This window comes from Molossus molossus, unplaced genomic scaffold, assembly GCF_014108415.1.
Source record: "Molossus molossus isolate mMolMol1 unplaced genomic scaffold, mMolMol1.p scaffold_m16_p_9, whole genome shotgun sequence".
Classification (NCBI taxonomy): domain Eukaryota; kingdom Metazoa; phylum Chordata; class Mammalia; order Chiroptera; family Molossidae; genus Molossus; species Molossus molossus.
The window spans coordinates 49821913-49848869 of NW_023425403.1; the positions used below are offsets into that span (position 1 = coordinate 49821913).

The window sequence follows — 26957 nt, forward strand, 5'->3', positions numbered from 1 at the left end:
TTGTGACTAAATCACCTTTAGGGCTTCAGTTATTTAAGTTCTGTCACAGCATGAAACAAAAAAAACATTTCAAAAAGGTGGAGATCATATTATTTATTGGTGACATAGTTTATATATAGAGAACATCAACAGATTTCAGTTATATAACACTTGTAAAATTAATAAGTTTAGCAAAATGACTAGATGTAAGCTAATATTCCAAGATCATGAATACCACCAAAAGCAAATTAAATATTTTAATACTAGGGGTAGTTTTGTGGGAAGAGAAATCTATTTATAGGAGTATTAGCAACAGAATACCTGAAATAACTTCTCAAATTAGGCACGACCCATATGACAATTCTACAGTGCTTATTAAACAAGTAAGAGATACAAATTTACCATATTACTTGGTAAGAAGACTGGGTATCTTGTTGTGGTTTGGAGATATCCCATGGCTGACAGGACAGAGAACACAGAAAAGACCATGTGGTTATGGAAGTATCCTAGATGTGGCATCACAAACCGTTAAATGATGCTGGGACAATTGACTATCTGTATGAAGGGAGAAAAATTCTGTTCTTAACACACACATGAATCAGTACTAGGTGGATTAAAATCTAAATGTAACAGGCGTAACAATTATATGAAAATATAGAAGAGTATCTTCATGATCCCAGGTTAGGAGAGCCTTTCTTCTCTTAAACAAGTTACCCAAAGGATAAAGGGAAAAAATGATGACTTTGATAACATTAAAAACTGTGTAGGGCCCAGCTGGTGTGGCTCAATGGATTGAGTGTCGTCCCATGAACTGAGAGGTACCGGTTTGATTCCTGGTCAGGGCACATGCCCAGCTTTCAGACTCAATCCCCAAGAGAGGGCATGCAGGAGGCAGCTGATCGATGTTTCTCACATTGATGTTTTTATCTCTCTCAAAAAAAAATTGTCGGGTACGTAGAAGTGATTGTATATGATTATAGTCATGTTTTTTAAAATGTACTCATAGAAGAAAGACTGAAAGGAAATTAAGTACACATATTCAGATGTTTGGGTTCACCAAAAGCCATAAACTGTGATATAACAAAGAGTTAGTTGCTGGAGTATATAAACACCTGACATAAGTGACTTTGCGAAAGCTGTGCAACACAAATGACAAATGAGCAGTGGATGTAACCAGAAAGTCACAAAAGGTAAGACCTAAGAAGCCAAACACAAGATGCTCAGCTGCAGTTGTCAATAGGAGATACAAATTAAAACAACAAATCTGACTATCGTAAGCATAATGAAAATATGTAAATAAGTAACTTTCATAAGCTGCTGATAGGAATTTATTATTTATTTTTTTAAATATTTTTTTCTTTATTGATTTTAGAGAGAGAGGAAGGGAAAGAAAGAGAGAGGGAGAGAAACATCAGTTAAGAAAGAACATCAATTGGTCGCCTCCTACATGCCCCACACTGGGAATTTGGCCCACACCCTGGGATTGTACCCTGACTGGGAATTGAACCAGCAAGTTCTTGGTGCATGGGTCAACGCTCCACCACTGAGGCACACCGGTCAGGCTGCTGATAGGAATTTAAGTCAGGCAAAACCAATCTAAAGAGCAATTTGGCAATTTCTACTGAAGTTTTTTTTTTTTTTTTTTTTAATCCTCATCCGAGGACATTTTTCCATTTTTTGTTCAGGTAGAGTGGGAGGGAGAGAGAGGAACAGAGAGAGAGAGAAACATCGACGTGAAGGGACACATCGAGTGGCTGCCACCCGCACGACCAACCAGGGCCGGGGACAAACTGCAACCGAGTTACGCGCCCTTAGCGGGAACCGAACCCGGGTCTCTCAGGACCGCAGGCCGATGCTCTAACCGCTGAACCAAACCGGCCAGGGCTCTACTGAAGTTTTTAATTCAAATACCCTATGGCTTAGCAATTATATATATTTTTTATAAACACAGAAATTGTAATATTATTACATATTATTGCTATTATTTCATTTTACTTCTAACTTAAATTTTACCTAAAAGTTTATTTTGTCTTTCAGGATTGTATTTGCTGACTTCTTTTTAATGAATCTGATTCTCTGGGGAGAAGGATCTTCAGCAGCTATTCCTTTTGGAACACTGGTGGCCATATTGGCCCTTTGGTTCTGCATATCTGTGCCGCTAACGTTTATTGGTGCATACTTTGGTTTTAAGAAGAATGTAAGTTTATAGGTGTTAACTTACTGAAATGAATTTCAACTCTGGAAATTAGCATATGTGTCTAAAAGATATATACTTGTCCTGGGGATCTGGATATCACAGAAAATTGATGATTTTGAACTTTAATTGCAATCATTGTTTAAAATATGCCATACATACTTAGGAGTGTGGTAGAGAGATTAAAAGATATAGACTTAGATTTCAAAGTTTTGTAAGTAAATGGCAACTAATACAGATTAATAGGAAATGAAAAACTAATTAAAACTTTGAATTTTTGACATTAAAATAACTTACTTTACTATTTTTTATTTTAACCTAAAAAGGATGGGCATTTTTTTTTTTTTTGGCAATAAGTGTTTCTAGTCGGCATTACTTAACTAAGTAAGCCAAGTATATGGGTAAGGAAGTGAAGTTGTAAAAGAAAACTGACTGTAAAGACTAGCAATTTTTTAAGTACATAGCTTTCAAATAAATTTTATATGCTTACCTCCTAATACTTGATTTTAAAGAAGATTATAATCAAGGTTTAGTCCCTCCCTCCCCCCTCCCTGTCCTTCTCCACCTCTGCTACCTTTTTATCCTCAGGCTAAGGGGAAAGTTAGAATTTATTCTTCACTGTCCTTCCCTAACTTCACTTCACTATCCTTGCTCTTCTCTGAAAATATTCAGTCCACAGGGTTAAAAGAAATAACGTATCATAGTATATTTTGTGGGGCGACCTGGAATGCTTTGGAAGAAACTATCATTGTTTCATAGTCTCCACTGTACCTGCCATACCATTCTACTAAAAGATTTTTCAATTCTTTGGCATTTTGTTTAATTTATGATTTAAAATCTATATAGCATAAATAGTAAACTGACACAGTTTGAATTTTTTAAATTACATAGATTAAATACTTAAAATTCTAAAAATATAAAAATTGAAGAAAGCTATGTAATGATTCTATGCACATACACATGTAAAATATTCTAGTCCACGAAAGTATAATCTCAATTGGACTGACAAGTTTTAAATTTTTATGTATCATCACAAAAATTTTTAGAAGTATGTTTTCAACTTTTTTGCAAGAAAATTAATTTCAACATACATGCCTTTTTTTCCCCTCATATAACTATGTTTTGGTACTTTAGTTTCTAGTTGCTTTTATACTATCATGTAATGTGTTATGAAAGAGAGAATAATTGAAAATATCACCCATACCTTATGGTCATATAGCTTGATATAGTCATTCATTGTTGTTTTCATGTTCTTAAGTCTTAGTAAAATTGAGCAATTTAAATAAAGATGACATTGCCCATCTCCAAATAAAAATGCATTGACAGTTTCAGAACCAGCAGATTTCTTACAGTGAGTGTATATTTAAAAGGATAAGCCTAACTACCTTTTTATTAACTTTTATTTTTCAAGTACTATATTAACTTCTTAGTGTATTTCATTTTTTGTGTAAAGCCATTAGTCAGTGGATAGCTGCTGAAACAGTGGTGGTTTGTTCCAGTAGACAGACTGAATATATTGTACCTGATAGTGTCTGGTATTGTTGCTTCTAAATACAGATTTCTGTTTGATGACTTAAGTAGACTTGTATTGCCATTAGTGTCAGCATGGAAGTTGAGAAAAAACAGGCACATACTCTAGTACAGAGAATAATTTTTAAAATAGATATATAATTTTGAATCTTTCTTTTTTTACTGAAGGCCATTGAACACCCAGTTCGAACCAATCAGATTCCACGTCAGATTCCTGAACAGTCTTTCTACACAAAGTCATTGCCTGGTATTATCATGGGAGGGATTTTGCCCTTTGGGTGCATCTTTATACAGCTTTTCTTCATTCTGAATAGTATTTGGTAAGCTAAGGACTAAGTCCTCTTATTCCTATTACCATTATATGTATTACTAGCTTTCTCTTTTTGTTTATATGGATTACTATTTATATCTTACAAATATAAGCCATTCTCCCATAATCAGAAATCTTAAGAGCCAAAAGATTATTTTATTTTTTTGTTTATTTATTTTTGGAGAGAGAGGAAGGGAGTGAGAGAGATAGAAACATCAGTGTGAGAGAGATACATTGATTGGCCGCCTCCTGCATGTTCTGTACTGGGGAACAAGCCTGCAAACCAGGCATGTGCCCTGACTGGGAATTGAACCGGGACCTCCCAGTCAGTCCATGGGACCATGCTCATTCCACTGAGCCACACCAGCTGGGCTATTTTATTTTTTTTCACATGGAAAAAAGTAATAGTGATAACAGCTACTATTAATTGAGGCTTATTAATTCTTACTCTAAGCTAATTCTCAGATCTCTATGAAGTAGTTATTATTCACATTTTACAGAGATGAAAATGAGGCTTTGGAAGTTAAATAATTTGTGTCATATAATTACTATATGACAAAAAAAATCTAAGTCTCCAAACCTATATTATTAAGTAAATAATCTACCGCTTCAGAGAAGATACTCTGAGCTCCTGATAAGAGACATTTCAAGCAAGCATTGGAGGAAGGGTTGAGCTAGCTAACCTTTCAAAGTTCTTTCTTATCCCAAGAGTCCCTTCATTCTCTGATTTCTTATTTGCATAGAAAAACTCATAGTGGAATTTTCAGCCACTGTTTTAGGGTGTATACATTGCAGTATATTATGATAGTTACTTGATCACATTGATATATGTTGCAGAAGGTATCAAAGTTTGAAGTAACATAAAGTGAGAACTAAATTTGAGCTTTTTGGTGATTAGAACCTCTTTTCGTTTAATTGTAACATTTTCCAAATTCAACTGATTTTATCATGTGATAAGAAACTATGTATACTAAATGTGACCATTTTTTAGTTTAGCTTTTCCTTTACATTAATTTTTTAAATTAAATTAAAGTAGACTAAGTGCCCTGGCCTGTTTGGCTCAGTGGTTAGAGCGTTGGCATGCGGTCCAGAGAGACCCAGGTTCGGTTCCCGCTAAGGGCATGTACCTCGGTTGCAGTTTGTCCCCGGCCCTAGTTGGGTCGTGCAGGTGGCAACCACTTGATGTGTCCCTTTCACATCGATGTTTCTCTCTCTCTCTCTCCCTCCCACTCTATCTGAACAAAAAATGTCCTTGGGTGAGGATAAAAAAAAGAAAAAAGAAAAGTAGACTAAGCATATTTGCATAAATGAGTGTTTCAGGTTCTACCTGAGCAGGAAGGCAAAGTCTATGACATTGCCATATCCTTCCTCCCCTGCCCCACCCCCACCCCATCACTGTCTGTCTAAACCTATGAGACTTTGTCTTCTTTGATAAGTTGGGAGAAGGCCCTGGCTGAGTAGCTCAGTTGGTTGGAGCATTGTCTGGATACACCAAGATTTCAATCCCCAGTCAGGGCACATACAAGAATCAACCAATGAATATATAAATAAGTGGAACAACAAATTGATCTCTCTGTCCTTGTCTGCCTGTCTCTCTCTCCCTCTTTCCCCCTCACCCTCCCTCTCTCTGTCTCCCTCCCTTTCTCCCTCTCCCCCTCTTCTTCCCCCTCTCCTTCCCTCTTCCCCCACCCCCATCTCTCTCTCTCTCTCTCTCTCTCTCAAATCAATAATTTTTTTAAAAAAATTATAAAGAGGTAACCCTCCTGGCTTGTGTAGCTCAGTGGTTGAGCGTCAACCCATGCACCCAGAGGTTGCCAGTTCGATTCCCGGTCAGGGCACATGCCCAGGTTGTGGGCCCAATCCCCAGTGGGGAGCATGCAGGAGGCCGCCAGTTGATGTTCTCTCTCATCGATGTTTCTGCCTCTCCCTCTTTTTTCCTCTCTCTCTCAATTTAATAAAGAAGAATAAATGAATAAATAAAAAGAGGTAGCCCAGGCTAGCTCAGTTGGTTGCGTATTGTCTCATGTATCCAAAGATCACCGGTGTTGTTCTTGGTCAGGGCGCATGCCCAGGTTGTGGTTCCATCCCCAGTTGGGGTGTGTGTAGGAGACAGCCAATCAATGTTACACCCTCACATCAAGTTTCTGTCTCTTCCTCTCCCTTCCTCTCTCTCTAAAATCAAGAAAAAAATATTTTTATTTATTAAAAAAAATTTTTTTTCTTTATTGATTTTAGAGAGAGAGGAGGTGAGAGGGAGAGAGGGATAGAAACATTGATGAGAGAGAGTATCGATTGGCCGCCTCCTGCATGCCCCCTACTGGGGATCGGGCCCACAACCTGGGCATGTATCCTGACCAGGAATCGAACCAGTGACCTATTGGTGCATGGGTTGATGCTCAACCACTGAGCCACACCAGCTGGACAAGAAAAACATATTTTTAAAAACTATTTTACCACCCTGGCCAGTTTGGCTCAGCGGTTAGAGCGTCAGCCCGCAGACCAGAGAGTCCTGGGTTCGGTTTCCACTAAGGGCACATATATATATATTTTTTTTACCAAAGGAAGAGTATATCTTGATTAGTTGGGAGAAAAAGCAGACATTTTCAACTCAAGAAGAATGAAAAGATTGTGTTATTTACTGTGTCAAAGAGAAAACATTTATAGTTTCATTTTGACATGTTTGATTATAGGTCGCACCAGATGTATTACATGTTTGGCTTCCTATTTCTGGTGTTTATCATTTTGGTTATTACATGTTCTGAAGCAACTATACTTCTTTGCTATTTCCACCTATGTGCTGAGGTATGTATTATCAATATTCACTTATGTTAATTTGTACACAGTATTTATCATTTTGGCATAAGACTGAAACTATTAATTGAAATAATTTTTGTAGATATATGTTATTAAGATAGAAATTGACTTGTATTTATAAGTTAAATGTGGCCCTTTTATGACTGAATTAAAATCATATTCTAGTTCTGTAATAGTATTTACTTTGAGCTTAACTTTAAAAGTTAATTTCCTAAGAATAGCAGCACATAATGTAAATTTTTATTTTTTATTGTTTAAATGTCTGACAGTATTCTTTTTGTAACATATTTCTAGACTGAAAACTTAGGAAAAATAAACAGATTTTAAGTAAAAAGTTTTATTGAAACATTACATTGTAATGAGTGATAATCGTAGCAACATAGCAAAATGATGGTCTACGTGATAGGTTACAGTTGATGTCTAAAGATTTAAGTTGTATTAAATCATTCCTTTGGTCATGGCCGGTTTTGCTCAGTGGTTAGAGTGTCGGCCTGCAGTCCCGAGAGACCCGGGTTTAGTTCCCACTAAGGGCGCGTACTTCGGTTGCAGTTTGTCCCCGGCCCTGGTTGGTCGTGCGGGTGGCAGCCACTCGATGTGTCTCTCTCTCTCTCTCTGTTCCTCTCTCTCCCTCCCACTCTACCAGAACAAAAAATGGAAAAATGTCCTCGGGTGAGGATAAGTTAAAAAATAAATAAATAAATCATTCTTTTGTAGTTATTTTCTGTACAGGAGATAAAATCTAACTTTGTTAAAATTGAGATGCTTTTTAAAAAACATCGAGGTTAACAGAGTAGTCATGAGTATGTAAAGTACAGCATAGGGAATACAGTCAATATTCCAATAACTATGTATGGTGTCAGATGGGTATGAGATTTATCGAGATGATTACTTAGTAAGTTACATAATGTCTAACCACTGAGATGTGCACCTGAAACTAATATAATATTGTATGTCAACTGTAATTAAAAAATAAAAAATGATTTAAAAATAAATAAATAAATAAAATAATTTCACAGAAGAAAAATAATCAAATTCACATAACAAAATCAACCATTTTAAAGTGAACATTTCATTGACACTACATTTACAGTGTTGTGGAACCACCACCTCCATTTAGTTTCAAAATATTTTTTGAATATTGAATTTGAATATTGGCTCAGCGGTTAGAGCAACGGCCTGCGGTCCAGAGAATCCCGGATTCGGTTCCCGTTAAGGGCACGTACCTTGGTTGCAGTTTGTCCCTGGCCCTGGTTGGGTCATGTGGGTGGCAGCCACTCAATGTGTCCCTTTCACATCGATGTTTCTCTCTCTCTCTCTTCCTCTCTCTCCCTCCCACTCTATCTGAACAAAAAATGGGAAAATGTCCTCGGGTGAGGATAAAAAAATATATTTTTTTTTTCATCACCCCTCCTAAGCAGAATTTTATACCCATTAAGTAGTTACTTCCCATTCCTCTGTTCCCCCAGACTCTGCAGCCACCAGTCTGCTTCTGTCTCTACAGATTTACCTCTACTGGATATGTCATATACTATCTGTAGCCTTTTGGGTCTGGCTTCTTTCACTTAGCAGATTGTTTTCAAGGTTTAGCACATTATAACATGTATTAGTACTTCATTTCTTTTTATAGCTGAATAATAGTCCATTGTATAGATATACCTTAATTTGTTCGTCTATTGATGGACATTATGTTTGTTTCTACCTTTTGGCTATTTTGAATAGTACTGCTATAAACTTTTATGTACACATATTTGAGTACTTGTTTTCAATTTTGAGGGGTATATATGTATAAGTGGAATTGCTAGGTCATGTGGTAATTCTTTGTTTAATTTTTGAGGAACCACCAAACTGTTTTCCACAGTGTTTGCACCATTGTACATTCCATCCAACAGTACACAGGGGTTCCAGTTTCTCCACATCCTTTCCAACACTTTTTATTTTTTTATATAATAGCCATCCTGGTATGTGTGATGAAGTATCTCATTATGGTTTTATATTTCCCCAGTGACTAATAATGTTCATCATCTTGTGTTTGTTGACCATCTGTGTATCTTATTTGCAGAAATGTCTATTCCATTTATAAATCAGGTTGTTCATCTTTCTTTTGAGTTGTAAGAGTTCTTTTTTTATTTGTTTGTTTTTATTAATCCTCACCTGAGGGTATTTTTCCATTGATTTTTAGATAGAATAGAAGGGAGGGAGGGGGAGAGAGAGAGAGAAAAATCAATGTGAGAGACACATTGATTGGTTGCCTCCCGCATGACCCTGACTGGGGCTGGGGATTGAACCTGTAACAGAGGTACATGCCCTTGACCAGGAATCAAACCAGCGACCCTTTGGTCTATGGGCCGGTGCTCTAACCACTGAACCAAACCGGCCAGGGGAAGAGTTCTTTATATATTCTGAATACTGGACCTTTATCTGTGATTTGCAAATATTTCTCCCATTTTGTAAGTTGTCTTTTCACTTTCTTGATAATATCCTTTACAAAATTAATATCCTTTAATTTTGATGAAGTCTGATTTTATATATTTTTTCTTTTGTTGCCATATATAAGAATTCATTGCTAAATCTAAGGTCCTGAAGAGTTACCTTTAGTTTTCTTCTAAGTGTATCATTTTAGCTTGTATATTTAGGTCATTGCTCCATTTTTAGTTAATTTTTGTATATGATATTAGTTAGGGGTCTGACTTCTTTTTTTCTTTTTTTTTATCCTCACCCGAGGACATTTTTCCATTTTTTTGTTCAGATAGAGTGGGAGGGAGAGAGAGAGAGAAACATCAACATGAAAGGGACACATCGAATGGTTGCCACCCTCACGACCCAACCAGGGACAGGGACAAACTACAATCGAGGTATGTGCCCCTAGCAGGAACCGGACCCGGGTCTCTCTGGACTGCAGGCCGACACTCTAATGGCTGAGCCAAACCGGCCAGGGCTGACTTAATTTTTTTGCATATAGTTTTCCTAGCACCATTTGTTGAAGAGACTATTCTCTCCTCATTGAATGGTCTGAGCAACTGTGTTGAAACTACAATGGCCATAGATGTATGGGTTTATTTCTGGATTCTCTGTTTTATTCTAGTGGTGTATATGCTATTCTTGTGTCATTACCACACTGTTTTCAGTGTTTTAGCTTTGTAGTAGGTTTTGAAATCAGGAAGGGTAAGGGTTCCCACTCTGTTTTTTTTTTAAAGATTATGTTGAATGTTCAGATCCCCTTGCAATTTGATATGATTTTGAGGATCAACTTTTCCATTTCTGAAAAAAAAAAAATCATTGGAATTTTGATAGGGATTGCATTGAATCTGTAGATCACATTGGAGAGAATGGCCATCTTAACAATATTACGTCTTCCAGTCCATAAGCATGGGATGTCTTTCCATTTATTTATGTTGTCTTTCATTTCTTTTAGCTGTGTTTTATAGTTTTCAGTATACAAGTCTTTCACCTTCTTAGTTAAATTTATTCCTAAGTATTTTATTCTTTTGGATGCTGTTGTAAATGGTTTTTAAATTTTTTTGTTTTTTGGATTGTTCATTGCTAGTGTATACAAAAGCAACTGATTTTCATGTTGATTTTGTAGCCTGTAACATTGCTGAATTTGTTTATTGGCTATGGTAGTTTTTGTGTGTGGATGTTTTTGGATTTTCTAATCTTGATACACTTTTAAAATATATTTATTTTTCACATATTCAAAAGAGTAGGAGAGAGAGTGAAGTATTTCTTTTTCAAGATCTCTTGCTAAGCTATAAGCCACTTTTCGTAAAAGGAAGAACTGTTTTAGCTCGGTTGAAGCATTGTCCCACACACCGAAAGGTTTCGGGTTCAATTCCTGGGTCAGGACACATACTTAGATTTCAGGCAAACTAATTGATGTTTTTCTCTCTCTCTCCCTTCTTCTCTCTAAAAATCAATAAACATATCCTCAGGTGAGGATTAAAAATAAGAAAAAGAAAGAAAGAAAGGTTTTATTTTATTTATTTATTTTTAATTAATTTATTTTTGTTACAGATGTTTCTCCTTTTTCCCCCCATTGACACCCTTCTGATTCGCCCCTCCCCACCATGGCATTGTTGTCTATGGAAAGAACTGTTTTGAAAACTTACCTTGTTTAGCCCTGGCTGGTTTTGTTCAGTGGTTAGAGCGTCAGCCTGAGGTCCAGAGAGACCCTAGTTCGGTTCCTGCTAGGGGCGTGTGCCTCGGTTGCAGTTTGTCCCAGGCCCTGGTTGGTCGTGCGGGTGGCAGCCATTCAGTGTGTCCCTTTCACGTCGATGTTTCTCTCTCTCTCTCCCTCCCACTTTGTCTGAACAAGGGGTAGAAAAATGTCCTCGGCTGAGGATAAAAAAACGAAAAAAAACAAAACTTACCTTGTTTAAATTATGTTAGTAATAACTGAAAATGGATTTCAACCAGGCCTCAATAGATTAATCTTCCTAATATAGTTGACTAGACTATAAGATAAGTAATATTAATTTCGAACTATGTAAATGTAAATAAGCTTTGTAAGTAAGTAAACTATGTAAGGAAAAAGTATATTGCGCTTTGGCCGGTTTGACTCAGTGGTTAGAGCATCAGCCCACGGACCAAAGAGTTGAGGGTTCGATTCCGGTCAAGAGCATGTACCTCAGTTGCGGGTTTGGTCCTGGGCCCTGGTAGAGTCATGTGGGAGGAAACCAATCGATGTATCTCTCTCACATTGATGTTTCTCTCTCTCTGTCTCCCTCCCTCCTATTCTATTTGAAGATAAATGGGGGAAAAATATCCTCAAGTGAAGATTTAAAAAAAAAAAGTATATTGCTTTTCTTTGGGAAGCATAAATTTTAATATATAGTTTAATGCTTCATTACTCGTGATTTATAATCCATTTAAGATATTTTCCCATATGTTTTTCGATAGGGTTCAAGTAGCTCCTTCAAAGATAAGGAGTGCATCTTAGCCCTTTTAGTGAGACGGGAAATTGACAAAGTTCAGTAGGAGAAAAAACTGGAACCAATAGCAAAAATTGCATTTTGGGGGCTATTTCACTTAGCTATGTTTGATTTATAACTTTATTTTGCTATATGTTATATATTAATTGGAAAGTAATTCTTGTTCTTTTTTATTTTCTACCTAGGATTATCATTGGCAGTGGCGTTCGTTCCTCACTAGTGGCTTTACTGCAGTTTATTTCTTAATATATGCAATACACTACTTCTTTTCAAAACTGCAAATCACAGGAACAGCAAGTACAATTCTGTACTTTGGTTATACCATGATAATGGTTTTGATCTTCTTTCTTTTCACAGGTAAGAATTTAAATGATTGTTTTTAATGAATACACTTTAAACTAAATATTCAAATTATTTATAAATATTTTTCTTACAAAATCCATAGAGGCTTCTACTACTCAGCACTCCTATATTTAGTCCTCAGAGCAAGTAAGCATAGTATGGTCTACCCTCTGTGAGGTGAATAACCGTAAATAAGGTGAGAAATGGAACCTAAGGGAGGAAGACTACACAGGGTCATTGTTTTGTGCTGAAAAAGGGGCACCTGGATCATTACATCTCAAGATTTTTCCTTGTTAACCTCTTAATGGTGCACTCTTTATTTTGCCCATTTCAAAAATAGAGTAAAATTTTCTAGCCACCTAAGTTTAGGAGTAAAGTAGAAATTGGGGAGGTGAAATCAAGGTGAGATTGAGAATAAATGATACCAAGAAAAGATAACCATAGGACACCCCTTATTCTAGAAATTTTAAACCAGAAGTTTATATCTTTACTTTAAAATTCAAGTACCTAATGGGATATAGTGTATATTATATTGGTATTTATATATGTATTTTTTCTTGGTCCATCTGGATAAAAGTTTTCTATATCTCAGAGCCCTGTGGGTGCTTGGTAAACCTGTGTGGAATGACTGAACTGAAAAAAGAAAATTAAGGGACCTTTCTTTGTCACAAAAAATGTACATCTAGAATTTTATCTAAGATTGTGTTATATGCTATATAGGTACCAAAAAGAAAAAAACTTTTTAAAAATTAGAAATGTTCTACTTTTTATTCATCTGTTAACATTTAAGGGAACTAAGTAGGTTTTTGAAGTGCCCCTGTTGCTATATTGGTATATAACACTTATATATACCAATATAGCACTTACATCAGTTCTGAATTCCAGGTCACTGGTCAGATATAATGAGGTTGGTGTTTTCTAAAGTGGGGTATACCCATAGTTACTTCAGGACCCCAAACCCCTTATCTAAGTCAGTCTGTTTTACAAAACAAAATAATATTCAGTCACTTAAGGAAAGTTGCCACTTTTAGTATGTACATTATATCTATTCCATATTAAGAAAAATATAAAATAAAAGTTATGTTGTTAAGAACAAAATAAACTTTCTTAGGATTTTCAATATGGTGATAAAATGTTTTTTCTCATCCTCACATACCTTCTCCAGTTATCTTGAAGTTCTTACTAAGCATAAGATTGTTTAAATATATTATGTTTTCATCATTACTTTTCTGAAATTAACCCAACCTCTTCCCAAGCTAAGTTTACTAGTGACCCTTTGAATATTCAAAAGGTACTGTATATCCTCTAAAACAGTGACTTGTGCATAGTAGGTACTTGGTACATGTGTGATGTAAGAATGAGTATAAAATGTTTATAACTTTACATAGTAATGTCCCACTTGAGTTAGAAAACCTCCTTTAATACTTTTTATTTATATTACATTTATAAAATGGTGAAAACCATTGGGACTTTACATACAAAACCTAGACAAAGAAATGTATGTTCTCTTTTATATCCTTCTGCACCTGTACCTGTTGACTGTTTTCTCAGGGGTAATCCTGGAGAAAATGGTATGCCTCAGTTTTTAGAAATATGTTAGGCAGTTTCATAATTTAGTATATATACCCTTTTACAAAACAGAGTCTCTAAATTTATGTTTAGTAAATCTAAGCATGGTATAGTTTAAAAGAGTACTACACTTGAAATCAGAAAAAGGGAATTTGAGTTCTGGTCCTACTTATCAGCCATGAGACCATTAGACAGTTCATCCCTTGGAGCCTCATTTTTGTCACCTATCAGCATTCAGATTTTTTGGAATCTAGATTGATGAAGATAGCTATAAATCGAGGCATATATTCTTTATGAATCATAATTTACTCTACATGGTAGTCTCTGGGGGCAGCTAATAGTTTTTAGTTTTGTGGCATTTTTTTAAGGATTCAGTCATTTTATGTCTGTATTTTTGTGTAAATTATGAAGCTTTCTTTGAAAAGGGGTTTATTTTTGTTTTTTTCTTTTATAGGAACAATTGGCTTCTTTGCATGCTTTTGGTTTGTTACCAAAATTTACAGTGTGGTGAAAGTTGACTGAAGAAGCCCAGTGTGTCCAGTTAAAACAGAAATAAATTAAATTCTTCATCAACAAAGATCTGTTTTGTGACTACCTTGAGTTTTACCAGACTTATTGGCCTAGTAATCCTTCAGAAACAACATAATTCTAAATACACCTCTTCCCGTACACTTGTCCCCACAAAATGTGCTATCAGCACTAAAGCATTTGTATTGTGATTTGATTAAGTATATATTCACGTTGTTCTCAGTGAAGAACACATTTAAATATTATGTGCATTTGTAAATACAATAGCTATAAAATTTTCAATACTTATAATGGCAGTAATAGAGGAGGCCGTATTAAACAATATTAATGAAATGCCGGACAGTTCATTGTAAATAGGATTTTCTAGGCTCGGTAGGTGGAAATAATTATTTTTCTTTGAAGGAAATAACTTTTTATCATGGCAATTTTGAAGGATGATTCGTATGATGTGTTTACTGGGGGGATATGGCTTTAAAAAAAAATCCTGTATTGGTTGTAATTGTTCATACCTTCTTTTCTGTGTTGACTTCATTATTCCCATGGTATTGGCCTTTTAAACTATGTGCCTCTGAGTCTTTCAATTTATAAATTTGTTATCTTAATAAATATTGTAAAACTGTCTTCATTGCATCATTACCTGTTGTATATTTAAAGACAATCTGTAAATAATGGTGTTTTTAAATAAGTTACACAATTTTATCAGATTTTACTGATTTTTGTTAATGTAATACTTTCTGAGTTTTGATCTAAATGAGGTTCCAGTGTCCTGGGCATTGTGACAAATCTAAAATTTTTACCATTAGGCAGTAATGGAAGTTTTAGTCATGCCAATCTAGCCAGGTAAATGATGTAAGTCTAGTAGTTGATATGGGCCTCACTACATTGTCATTAAGGACTTGATGTTTTTGACCTGTTTTTTCAAAATACAGCATTTTTTATGTTGTTGTTTTTTATCCTCAACTGAGGATATGCCCATTGATTTTAAGGGAGAGGGGAAGAGGAAGGGAGAAAGAGAGCGAGAGAGAGAAATCCTTAGGTTGCCTTCTCTATACACCCTGACCACAGATCGAACCTGCATCCTTTCAGTATATGTGAAGATGCTCCAATCCACTGAGGCACACCAGCCAGGGCTGCATTTTTGATGTTTTAAAAAGTCATTTTTTTGCCTGGCCGGTTTGGCTCAGCGGTTAGAGCGTCAGCCCATGGACCAATGTGTCGCAGGTTCAATTCCATCCAAGGGCACATACCTCAGTTGTGGTTCATCCCTGGTCCTGGTTGGGTCCTGTGGGAGGCAACCAGTCAATGTAGCTCTGTCACATTGATGTTTCTCTCTGTCTCTCTCTCTCTCCCTCCCTCCCACTCTATCTGATGCTAAATAGAAAAGTATCCTCAGGTGAGGAATTTTTTTAAAAAGTCAGTTTTTATGATTAGCAATGACTAGCAAGTGTTCGTTCCTCTTTATGTTTACAATTATATTGTCTTAATTTGGATTTCACAATTTTATTTCTTAAAATCAAGAAATAACTATTTCTCTTTCACATGTATCTGATTAATTGAAATTTATGTGGAATATAGAAGTTTGGGATTTCAGAAACATTAGTCTGCTTATATCTATGAGAATATTTATCTTGTATTTTAGGGGCTTAGTACTTGCTGCATAGGAAAGCAAATCAGATATTGTCCTTATTAAACTTAAAATTACTTGCTGTTGCTCATATGATTTTGGTGGGTTCCTGCTCAGTGATTTTATGTTGATTTCCTTTTTTTAAAACTGACCTGTTGGTTTTAAAGAGTGAAGGAGCTTTAGTTATTTTTAACTTCTGACAGAAGATTTAAGATAGAAAAGTGTCTTTCACATTTATATATCCCTTGCAGTATATTTAGTTTTTTTATATATAATACTGTTAATGTATCGTTGAGATAGGCTAGTTGACCACATAAAAAAAAGTTTTTATAAAACTTCAGATTCAGATCCTAGGTTAGTTTTGTTGGCAAAGTTAAGTTTCTTCTATTTTATTTTTCCTTCAGTGAACAATTAGCTTAGTGATTAAAACAGTCAACTTACTGTTTTGATGTAATTTATTTTCTTTTTCTTTACACTTTGAAGTAACCATATTTCACACTTAAGCAATGAAAAGGCAACTGGAAAAATAAAAGTATTAAAGGAAGAGACTTAGAAAGGAAGAAAGATGAGGAAGGAGACAATGAAAAGGCAAGACCAGTAGTGAGACAGGTGGTGGAAGAAAAGGCCTCTTCTCCATGACTTATCCTGACTTCTGGAGGGGTCAGCTGCCATGGTTTGTTCAGGAAGTTCTCCGGGATAAAAGCACTCTAGTTACAGCATGTGAAGGTGGTTGGTAGAATCTTAGGAGCCTTGTCCTTAGTTTGAGTATACCCCCGGAAAAAAAAAAGATTGTGTTATAAAACGACTGGGCTTCTCTGAGTGATTGTGAAGAATCATATCCCAGAGGATAGAGGGCTTATTCTGGGCTAGTTTTATAGAAGTCTTTCTTCTGATATGAGCAGATTTGCTCAGGAATCAGTGAACCTCAGCTGCTTGGAAAGGTTTTTTAAAACCCTCATTAATAAAGATCTCTTCCTTCATACTTTTAATGTAGTTTTTTTTATCAGGTGTCTTTCTGCCCTCCACTAAGATTACAAGTAAGCCACACTAGTTTTCTGCTTCAGCAAAGCTGGGTGGAAGGAGCTGGGGACACAGAACCCATCTCATGATACTGCCACTGGGTCATGATCCTCTTCTCAGTGGCCACCACCATTAGGACTCAGAGGACACCTTCCAGACTTCCTATTCCTCTGCCCTGGATGATGTAACTTTGAAAAACTTTGTCAACCCCTTGAGGAGAGGGGACATGATGAGAAACTAATGAAGCTACAGATCCGAGGTGGTAGAATCTTCTTTCAGGACATCAAGAAACCAGATGGTAAGGACTGGGAACACATGAGTGCAGTGGCGTTTGTTTTATATGCAGAGATGTGAATCAGTTGTTACTGGACTTACCCAAACTATCTGTCATCAAAAATGACTCATTCACCTGACTTTCTTGAGATGCATTACATGAATCTATCAAAGAATTGGGCAATCAACCTGTGCAGGGTGAGGACCCAGGAATCGGGTGTCTGACAAACACACCCTGGAGATAACTAGAGCCAAGATTCAGGCTGGCTCTCCTAGAGCCACAGCAATGACTTTGGACCTTCACCAATATAGTAATGCATCTTGGAGGCAGTATCCCCACCTTTGTAAACCTTCTGCCCAATGTGTGTGTGTGTGTGTGTGTGTGTGTGTGTGTGTGTGTGTGTGTGTAAAATGCTAGCAGAGGTGATCTCGACGAGGGGACACAGGCTTTAGAAAGTTCAATGGTGTATTTTTCAGTCTTGCTCGACCACTAATGAGCAGATTCCTCCCAATATAAACCTTTTGACCAAAGTAATTCCTTTCCATCCTCTGAGCTCATAGTAATTAACTACATACTGATGGTTGACAGCTCTCCGTTATTGTCTTAAATATTACTCACCGGGCTGGTGTGGCTCAGTGGTTGAGCGTTGACCCATGTACCAGGAGGTCACCAGTTCTATTCCCAGTCAGGGCACATGCCCAGGTTGTGAGCCCAATCCCCTGTGGGGGTCATGCAGGAAGTGGCCAGTCCATGTTCTCTCTCATTGATGTTTCTATCTCTCCTCCCTTCCTCTCTCTCTAAAATCAGATTTAAGAAATCAATTTTTAACATTAAAAATAATTTTTTTAAGTATTACTCAAATTATTGTTTCACTTTGCAGATTCCTCTTCCCAGTAGATCACAAACTTCTCAAGGGTAGGAAGCATTGTTTATGTCACTTTTGGTTCATGTCCAGGGCCTAACAGTACTTTGCATATAGTAGACCTATATTTGTCGATTAAAACTAGTAGGATTTTAGATCCTAAGAGACACCGATTGTAAATATATAAATTGTTTGATATAATGACTTAAAGATACCTTTTCAGTATTTTTGTTTAGCTCGCAGGTTCCAGAACATGCTATTTTGATTCCATAAAATTACGCATTTTAATGTGCATCCAGCAACATTGTCTTGTACACTTCTATGTTCGCTGACAGTTGTTAAACAAATCAGCACTGGCAGAACTTGGCCAGCTCCTCTCTACACTTAGTTTGAACTGTTACCCATGGAAGCAGCTCAAACATAAAGCTACAAAGAGGCTAATTGAAATCAGAATGCTGGGTCATTTCTCATTCAAACAAAACAGATGGCCTTCCTTGCCACACTTCTGTCAAACCTCGGGGGGAGGGATGATTAAATGCATTTTTAACTCCCACACATGTTTACTGGCTTCTTAAAGGAATTATATACAGCTATTGAAACATGGGGGCGGGAGGTGGAGGGCGGTGGGGTTTTTTTGTTTTTTGAATCCTCTCTTGATATTTTTTCATTTATTTTCAGATAGAGTGGGAGGGAGAGAAAGGGATAGAGAGAAACATCAATGTGAGAGGGACACATCGACTGGTTGTCTCCCACACAACATCAACCAGGGCCAGGGATGAACCGCAACTGAGGTAAGTGCCCCTGACCAGAATCGAACCTGCCACTCATTGGTCCATGGGCTGATGGTCTACCATTGAGCCAAACTAGCCAGGGCTTTTTTTTTTTTTCAACCTTTATTTTGAAGGTTTAAGAAAAAGCACTTTAACAGGAATATTCAGTATCATCAGTTCCAACTTAAGATTCAGAATATTTATTTTAATTTTTACTTATTTCGTGTGTTTTTTTTTCCTTTGGAATAGGTAAATCATTCAAAATGTACAAAGGAACATAGAGAAAAATTGTGTCCCTTCATCCATCAGTCACTTGACTTGTGTCCCCTGCAGACAACCACTGTTAAGGTTTCCTGTGTATCCTTCCAGAAATTACACTTTTTTTTTTTATTCTCACTTGAGGATATCTTTCCATTTATAATCAGTTAGAGTGGGAGGGAGAGAGAGTGAGAGAGACACATCAACTGGTTGCCTCCCACATAACTGACCAGGGCCAGGGACGGAACTGCAACTGAGGTACGTGCCCTTGACCCGATTGAACCTGAGACTGTTTGGTCCTCAGGCAGTGCCCCAACTGCTGAGCCAAACCTGCCAGAGGCAGAAATTACACCTTTTTTAACGTACCTCCTGAAACCTGTGTTTGGATACCTATTTAACTGACAACATTAATAGTATTTGCTGTCAAAATTGGCATGAGGGTTTTAAGAAAGCAATTATGGAAGTTGTGTTTTTATTGTGCATGTTAGCACAAAGCAACATTCATTAATGATACCTCATTGATATTTAATATGTAAAGTGCCCCTTAAGACCTATTTGGGGAAGGAGATTTGAAGGGAAAACGGCTGCAAAGCTCAGCTACCCGCAGTCAGTGCGTGATGACGAAACTAATCAGGGCATTGCCAGATCCCAACTAATGGGTGTGCCATCGAATCCCATATATAAAAATGTGAACCTGGATTTCTGATCTTTGAAAAACAACTTAAAAACAACCTGATGCCTGGCTAACATGTGCACTTGATCGTTTGTCTTGGTGCTTGAACCTCCCGGTTTGCCTCAGGGGCCCAGGATACGCTCCTTCGGCTTCCTCTCCAGCCCCTTCCTCCACCCCAGTCGTCATCAAACAACGCTTAATTTCAAGGAAGTCAAGATATGATTTATTTCTGCCTTGGGTGTGAATCTTGTGTTTTTAAATCTCTCAGGATGGTTACATTTTTAAACCATACGAGTAAGAATGGAACGAGCTTTGTGTCCTGGGCAGGGGGTGTTAGCAGATTGAGGGAGTACTGTTCCTTCTCAGCACCCTTGGCATTGCTCCACCGAGGTTACTAACTTCACGCCTCTGAAGCAACCCCACTGGGCTGGTTTGAAGGAAACACTGCATTTGATTCCCTCACCTGTCCTCAGGGCTGTGGCCAGGAGCCCAGGTGTATGGGTGCCTCAGAGCACACTCCGAACTCAGGCTCCAGGTCCCAACAATTCCCCAAATACATACTGCTATGGCCCAGCACCCAGGGATAGTCTCAGGAGTCTGAATCGCTCCCCCTCAACCTAACCCCCCAAAATAGTGCCAGTTAAAGGCTCCCCTTGGGAAGGAAGAGCAGCAGACTTCACATAGTGCCTGTGAGTTACTCTCTTCCATTGGAAAATGTGGCTTATTTCAAACCAGAAAAATATGTAATTTTTTATCCTTTCTGATTTACATTTACATTACAATATTTAATCTCTAGGTTGCTATATTTATGTGTGAGTGAATATATGTGAAATTCTTTTGGCAAGTGACAAAAGTTTAAAAGGGAATTGGGTAAAGATGTTGTTTTATATTAAGCCACATTTTTCTCTGATCCTACCAGTGTTCTAGTTGTATAAATACAGGATGGGACAAAAGTAGGTATACAGTTGTTCGTATGGAAAATAATACGATAAATAAATAATAAGAAGAGAATAAATAAACCCTGTGTTTCACGCATTCACAACTATAAATCTACTTTTGCCCTAGCCTGTATTATGGTTTGACATTTGCAATATTTATCCTAGTTTTACCAGATGTTATCTGTATCTATATCTATATTTATTTTTTTTAAGAGTAACATATTAGTCTTTATTTTCTTAAAATCATTGTGACCACATGGGAAGGAAAGTATGTGAACATTGTTAGGAGCATGGAGAGTGCCATCCCTAACCTTGCTCCTAGGCAAGAAGGAGCTGACCTGTAGTTCATTTTGAGGGTCTGAGTTGCTGACTGCGTGGCAGGAGGCAAGCCAAGTCCCTTCTAGTCAACACAAGAGATAGTTGTGGAAATCAGGTGGAGGTTGACCTGCTGGTTGAAGAGCCCAGATCTACTGGTTTCCTGGTGAATAGAAAACATGAATCAAATATAGGAAAGGAGCCCTGACCAGTTTGGCTCAGCGGTTAGGACGGCCCACGGTCCAGAGAGACCGGGGTTCGGTTCCTGCTAGGGGAGCATGACTCGGTTGCGATTTGTCCCCGTCCCCCAGTTGGGGTTGTGTGGGGGGCGGCCACTCAGTGTGTCCCTTTCATGTCTCTCTCTCTCTCTCTCTCTCTCTCTCTCTCTCCCCTCCCACTCTATCTGAACAACAACAGGATGTGGCAGTTGAATGACAGCTGTCATTGAGACAGAATGTGGAGAGGTAAAGGGAGGACAGTGGTTTGGTCTCTGTTTAAGGAGCCTGACGACCCACTACCATGCTACCTGCCTTGTGAAAAAGCCAAGGGCCTCCTGACTGAAGTGATGCTCAAAGTGTCACCCTGGTTCATACCCCTTATTTCCATGTTTGCACCGCAGGAAGCCAAGGCTGCAGTAATCTGTGAGCACCCCATAAGCACTGAAAGGGAGAGATCCAAGGGGGTGGGCGCTGAAGGATGTGGTGGGAGGGAAATTGCAGCACTCAGTCTGGGGGCAGGCAGCAGTCCTTGGAGAGGAGCTGTTGTAACTCCCTCCTGTGTTCATAGAGAATTTGATGAGCTCCTTGTCAAAGGCAGGTTTTAAAAGCTGCTCAGGGCCTAGGTGCAGGGAAGGCCTAGCCAGCCTGAGCTTCCTGATGGAATGTGGCTTCTCCCACATCAGGAAGCCTTGAATCAGTGCCCTCATGGCCAGTGTAAAGGACATCCTGCTGACAAACAGGGGCTTCTGACATGTGGCACCCACTAAGAATAAAAGATTTCCCTGTACTTTATTAGACTTTCTGGCAGATTCTGAGGTATGTGCTGGCTGGGCTTTGGTGACCATTTATTTCCTAAGAAAAGATGGTATAAGTGGTTGTGTCTAGTTTGCATAGAAATGTAGGGTTTCTAGAGAATAAAAATTCCCTTTTGTCCCTTCCCACTCCATACCCAGTGGAAGCAATCAGAACTCAACTGTTAAAGAATCAAAGCACGAAAAAAAAAAAAGAATCAAAGCACATTTCTCTATGGGGACCAGGACACAACTCTAACTCTCTCTCTCTCTCTCTCTCTCTCTCTCTCTCTCTCTCTCTCTCTCCCTCTCTCCCCCTCTCTCCCTCCCTTTCCCTCTCTCTCCCTCTCTCTCTGTTTTTCCAATAAGAGTAACTTTATTTTTCTTTCTCTTTCATTTTTTTGAGATTGTAAATTGATACATTCTCTCACACTTTACACAGTTGTAAGAAATGAGAGAGAATCTGTGTAATATCCAATGGCAATATCTTGCAAAACCATAGCACAATGTCAAAATGAGAATATTGACACTGATACAGTCAAGATACATAACATTTCCATCACCACAAGAATCCCTCAGGTTGCACTTTTATAGCTACCCCTATCTTCCATACTGCCCCCCCCCCCCATTAATCTGTTCTCCATTTCTATAATTTTATCATTCAAGAATGTTACATAATGGACTTCAGCAGTAGGTGACCTTTGGGATTGATTGGCTTTCTTCACTCAGTGTAAGTCTGTAGATTTATCCAGGTTGTTCTGTGCATCTATATTTTACCCTATAGTATAGATGGACCCAGGTTTTTTTCCCCACATTGAAGGGCATCTGGGCTGTCTCCAGTTTGGGGCTCTGTAAAGCTGCTTAAAGCAGACTTGTGTGAGCCCTGGCCAGTTTGGCTCAGCAGTTGGAGCATCGGCCTGCGATCTCGAGAGACCCGGGTTCAGTTCCCGCTAAGGGCATGTACCTCGGTTGTAGTTTGTCCCCGGCCCTGGTTGGTCGTGAGGATGGCAGCCACTCGATGTGTCCCTTTCACGTCGATGTTTTTCTCTCTCTTTCTGTTCCTCTCTCTCCCTCCCACTCTACCTGAACAAAAAATGGAAAAATTTCCTCGGGTGAGAATTAAAAAAAAAAAAGCAGACTTGTGTGTGATCATGTTTTCATTTCTCTGGGGTAAATGCCCACGAGTGAAATTACAGAGTCGTATGGTAGTGACATGTTATTTTCTGGAGTGGCTGTACATTTTACACTCCCACCAGGAACACAGGAGCTATCCAGTTTTGCATTCTCATCAGTATTTGGTGATGTCACTATTTTTTCCCCCTTTATTGAGTTTTTAGAGAGAGAGGAAGTGAGAGGGAGAGAGATAGAAACATCAATGAGAGAAGATTGATTGGCCACCTCCTGCATGCCCCTCACTGGGAATTTGGCCCACACCTGGGCATGTGTCCTGACCAGGAATCGAATCGGCAACCTCTTGGTGCATGGGTTGATGCTCAACCACTGAGCCACACCAGCTGAACCATGTCACTATTTTTTTTTTGGTACGTGCCCCTAACGGGAACTGAACCCAGGACTCTCTGGTCCATAGGCCGATGCTCCAACTGCTGAGCCAAACTGGCCAGGGCACCATGTCACTATTTTTTGTTAGGTGTGTAGTGACATTGTGGTTTTAATTAGTATTTCCCTTATGGTTAATGATGTTGGACTTTTTTTTTATATGTTTATCTGCCATCTGTATATTTTGGTGAAATGTCTGTTCATGCCTGTTGCCCATTTTCTGCTGTTTTTTTACTGTTGAATTCAGCTCTCTATTTTTATAACATGGATCTATGGCAGATTTTAGTGTTGAGGCCAGGTGTCATTTCTGAAATTAAACCATAAATCCTGTTAGTTTTTGTTCATTCCCTAGATCTCTTAGCCAAGGATTAGCTAGGGGTGGGAGGCACTTACATTTGAATCTTTGTTTTTTGCTCTGAATGGGATGGGGGTGGGTGCTGGCAGGAAGGGAGCCCTTCCTGTGAATACACAGGGCCAAGAAGCAGGGAGGAACATCTTTTCTCCAACCTGCTATTAGAGGGGAGGGAACGAGAGAAGAGAAAAATTAAATTTCATGGTGACCGGCTCCTTGTTTTCCTCTGTGACCACCAGACCAAATGAATCTTAAACCCGCACCTCTCAAACTTCCACGTGCATTTTACATCACCAGGAGAGCCTAAACTGCAGGTTCTTATTCATTGGGCATGAGGTGAGTCCAGAGATTCTGCAATCTCACCAGCTCCAGGTGACATGATGCTCCCTGTCCCCATTCCTGGCCCATGGCTGAGAACAAGGGCCTAAAGACCACTAAAATAATTAAGCCCCTCCTGCTCACAGAGGGGGAAGTTAAACCCAGGTAAGTTAAGCAAGTTAGCCAGTCATCCACAATGCCCACAACCAGCTCTCCCTTCACCCCCATTACCACCTGCCCTGGCAGTCCTCCAAAGCCCCATCACCTATTAGGGAAGTTAAAATTCCTCTCAAAAGCTGCCAGGAAATCTTGCCGTAAGATGCATTTAAGTCAATGAGTTAATGCAATTTCCTCCCAGGAATTTCTGCAGTTTTGTGTCCAATAAGCAGATTCTAGGCTATATCAATGTAAGTGAGCACCTATTCCATAAACCCAGTTTCATCAAACCAGCAGACTAAAACCTTTCAGGTTATGTGAGATTGATATGTTATCAGTCTGGTTACTCACTGTTAGGGGCTGAGTTCTGTCCTCCCAAAATTCATATGTTGAAGTCCTAACCCCCAGCACCTCAGAATGTGACTGTATTTGGAGAAACTGCCTTTCGAGAGTTAAAATAAGGTTGTTAGGGTGGGCCCTAATCCGATATGACTAGTGACCTTATAAGAAGACAAGATCAGGCACAGACACCTAGAGGGAAGGTAATGTGAACACACAGGAAGAAGATAGCCACCTACAAGCCAAGGAGAAGAGGACTCAGGAGAAACTAACCTGCCAACACCTTGATCTTGGACTTCTAGCCACCAGAACTGTGAGGAAATAAAACTTCTGTTGTTTCATGCACCCAATCTGTGGTACTTTGTCATGGCGCCTCTAGCTAATACACTAGCCAGCTATTAGGAGATAGTAAAGACTCCTTGGCATATTCTGCAGTAAAGTATGCTGGAGTGTGACTATCTTTCAGCAGCAGGGTACCAGGCTGCAGATCCTGGTTTCTGAGAAAGAAGGTGAGGGCAGGACAAAGAATTTCTGTTCTCCAAATTGCACACACTGCCCTAGTGAGAGATGTTTTCATGCTTCTTCTAACTAAGCTCTATCAAAAAGAAGAGAAAAAAATTCATAGCATTATTCACAACAGCTAAAAGGTTGAAACAACCCAAACAACCATCAACAAAATGAGTAGATAAATAAAATGTGATCTATCTACACAATGGAATATTATTCAGCCTTGAAAAGGAATGAAATCCTGACACATGCTACAACATGGATTGTTGGAAACATTATGCTAAATGAAAGAAACCCATCACAGAAGAACACATATTGAGGTACTAATTCCACTAATATGAGGTACCTAGAGTATTCAAATTCATAGAGACAAAAAGTAGAATAGGTCTTACCAGAGGTGGGAGTTACTGTTTAAGGAGCATAGAGTTTGTGTTTGGGGTGATGAAAAAGTTCTGGGTACAGTTAGTGGTGTTGGTTACACCATACTTGAAATGTATTTAATGTCATTAAATTGCACACATAAACATAATTATTAATGCCCTTGTCAGGTAGCTCAGTTTGTTAGAGCATTGTCCTGATACACCAAGGCTGTGGGTTCAGTCCCTGGTCAGGGTTTATACAAGAATCAACCAATGAATGTGTAAATGAGTGAAACAACAAATCAATGTCTCCCCCCAATATCAATAAAGATATTATTATTATATTGTATATTCCACCCACAATTTTACAGATTTGGCATAAATCTAAAAATGTTTTAAATTTCCAAAAAGAAGAGAAAATGCCTTTGAGGAATTGTGCTGACAGCTTCAGCCTCTTTGGGCAAAGGGTCTTGCTGGGAAAGGATGAAGGGATTTTGGATCTTTGGGGAGGGGTGGGTTTAGACCCTGATGGGGTCTCTGAAGGGGGAGATGTATAAGAGAATTGGAAAGTCTTCACAACTCCTGAATTTTTCCCCCAGGGGCTGCTCTCTCATCCCTCGCTGACATTGGCTTGATTTTCTTCACAGTTACCTGTCTGTTGAACCTTAGAGTCTTCGGGCACCCATGATGCTCTCACTTTACTGCTCTTTACCTGTTAATGTAGAATATTCTGAAAAGGAAAATCATGACTCTCATACAAATATAAAGTGTGTGCATGTGAAAGATTTTATTTAACTCATTAATGAGAGAACCAGTAAGATGTCCAAACCAGGTCAAATGAGATTTAGAATTAGATTTATATTCACTGCTAGACAAAATTCTTTGACATTACTATGAACAGGACTCGGTGACATTGCTAGAGACAGAAAACATTGGCATGACTATCTGTTTTCTATAGGTTTACTTCTGTCTTTACTTGTATCTAAACTAGTCCAATCAAATACTAACAAAGGCCCACACACTCTTATAGGATCCGGGAGTCCTAGATATCCAACTTTGTGGGTCAGGGATGAATGGGAAAAAACTTGTCACTAAGTCTTGACAGTACCTGAACTCAAACACCTGTAGGTCTGTTCCAGTCTGTCTTTCCTGGGCTGAGCTGAAGTCATCTTATTAGCTGACCTCCTTCTAAGGCCTCTCTCTGGGCCCCATTTGATGCACATCTACACCTCTGGGGACTCTCTATTATTTGGTGCCTGAAAGGAACACAGACCCTCTGCCAATAGTGCAGCATTTTCTGCCTCAGCATTTGCCACTTTATCTTATTTAACCTACTGTGGCCAAAACCGTGAACGTGGTCCCAGCTTGATCACCCACAGCTGTCCCTCAGGCTGTCTGCATCTACTTTCTGGATTCCACACTGGAAAAACCA

General features: G+C 38.5%; 1 protein-coding gene across 1 annotated transcript in view; it reads left to right on the forward strand.

The window, feature by feature from the left end:
- The window catches only part of TM9SF2 (transmembrane 9 superfamily member 2), a 68166-nt gene extending 53351 nt beyond the window's left edge, over positions 1-14815 (forward strand). Inside the window, exons 13-17 of the mRNA XM_036249895.1 lie at positions 2017-2176; positions 3872-4023; positions 6704-6815; positions 11941-12112; positions 14121-14815. Of these exons, the coding sequence (XP_036105788.1) occupies positions 2017-2176; positions 3872-4023; positions 6704-6815; positions 11941-12112; positions 14121-14188 (664 nt within the window). The 3' untranslated portion in view covers positions 14189-14815. The remainder of the gene's footprint in view (positions 1-2016; positions 2177-3871; positions 4024-6703; positions 6816-11940; positions 12113-14120) is intronic.
- The last annotated feature ends 12142 nt before the right edge of the window (positions 14816-26957 follow it).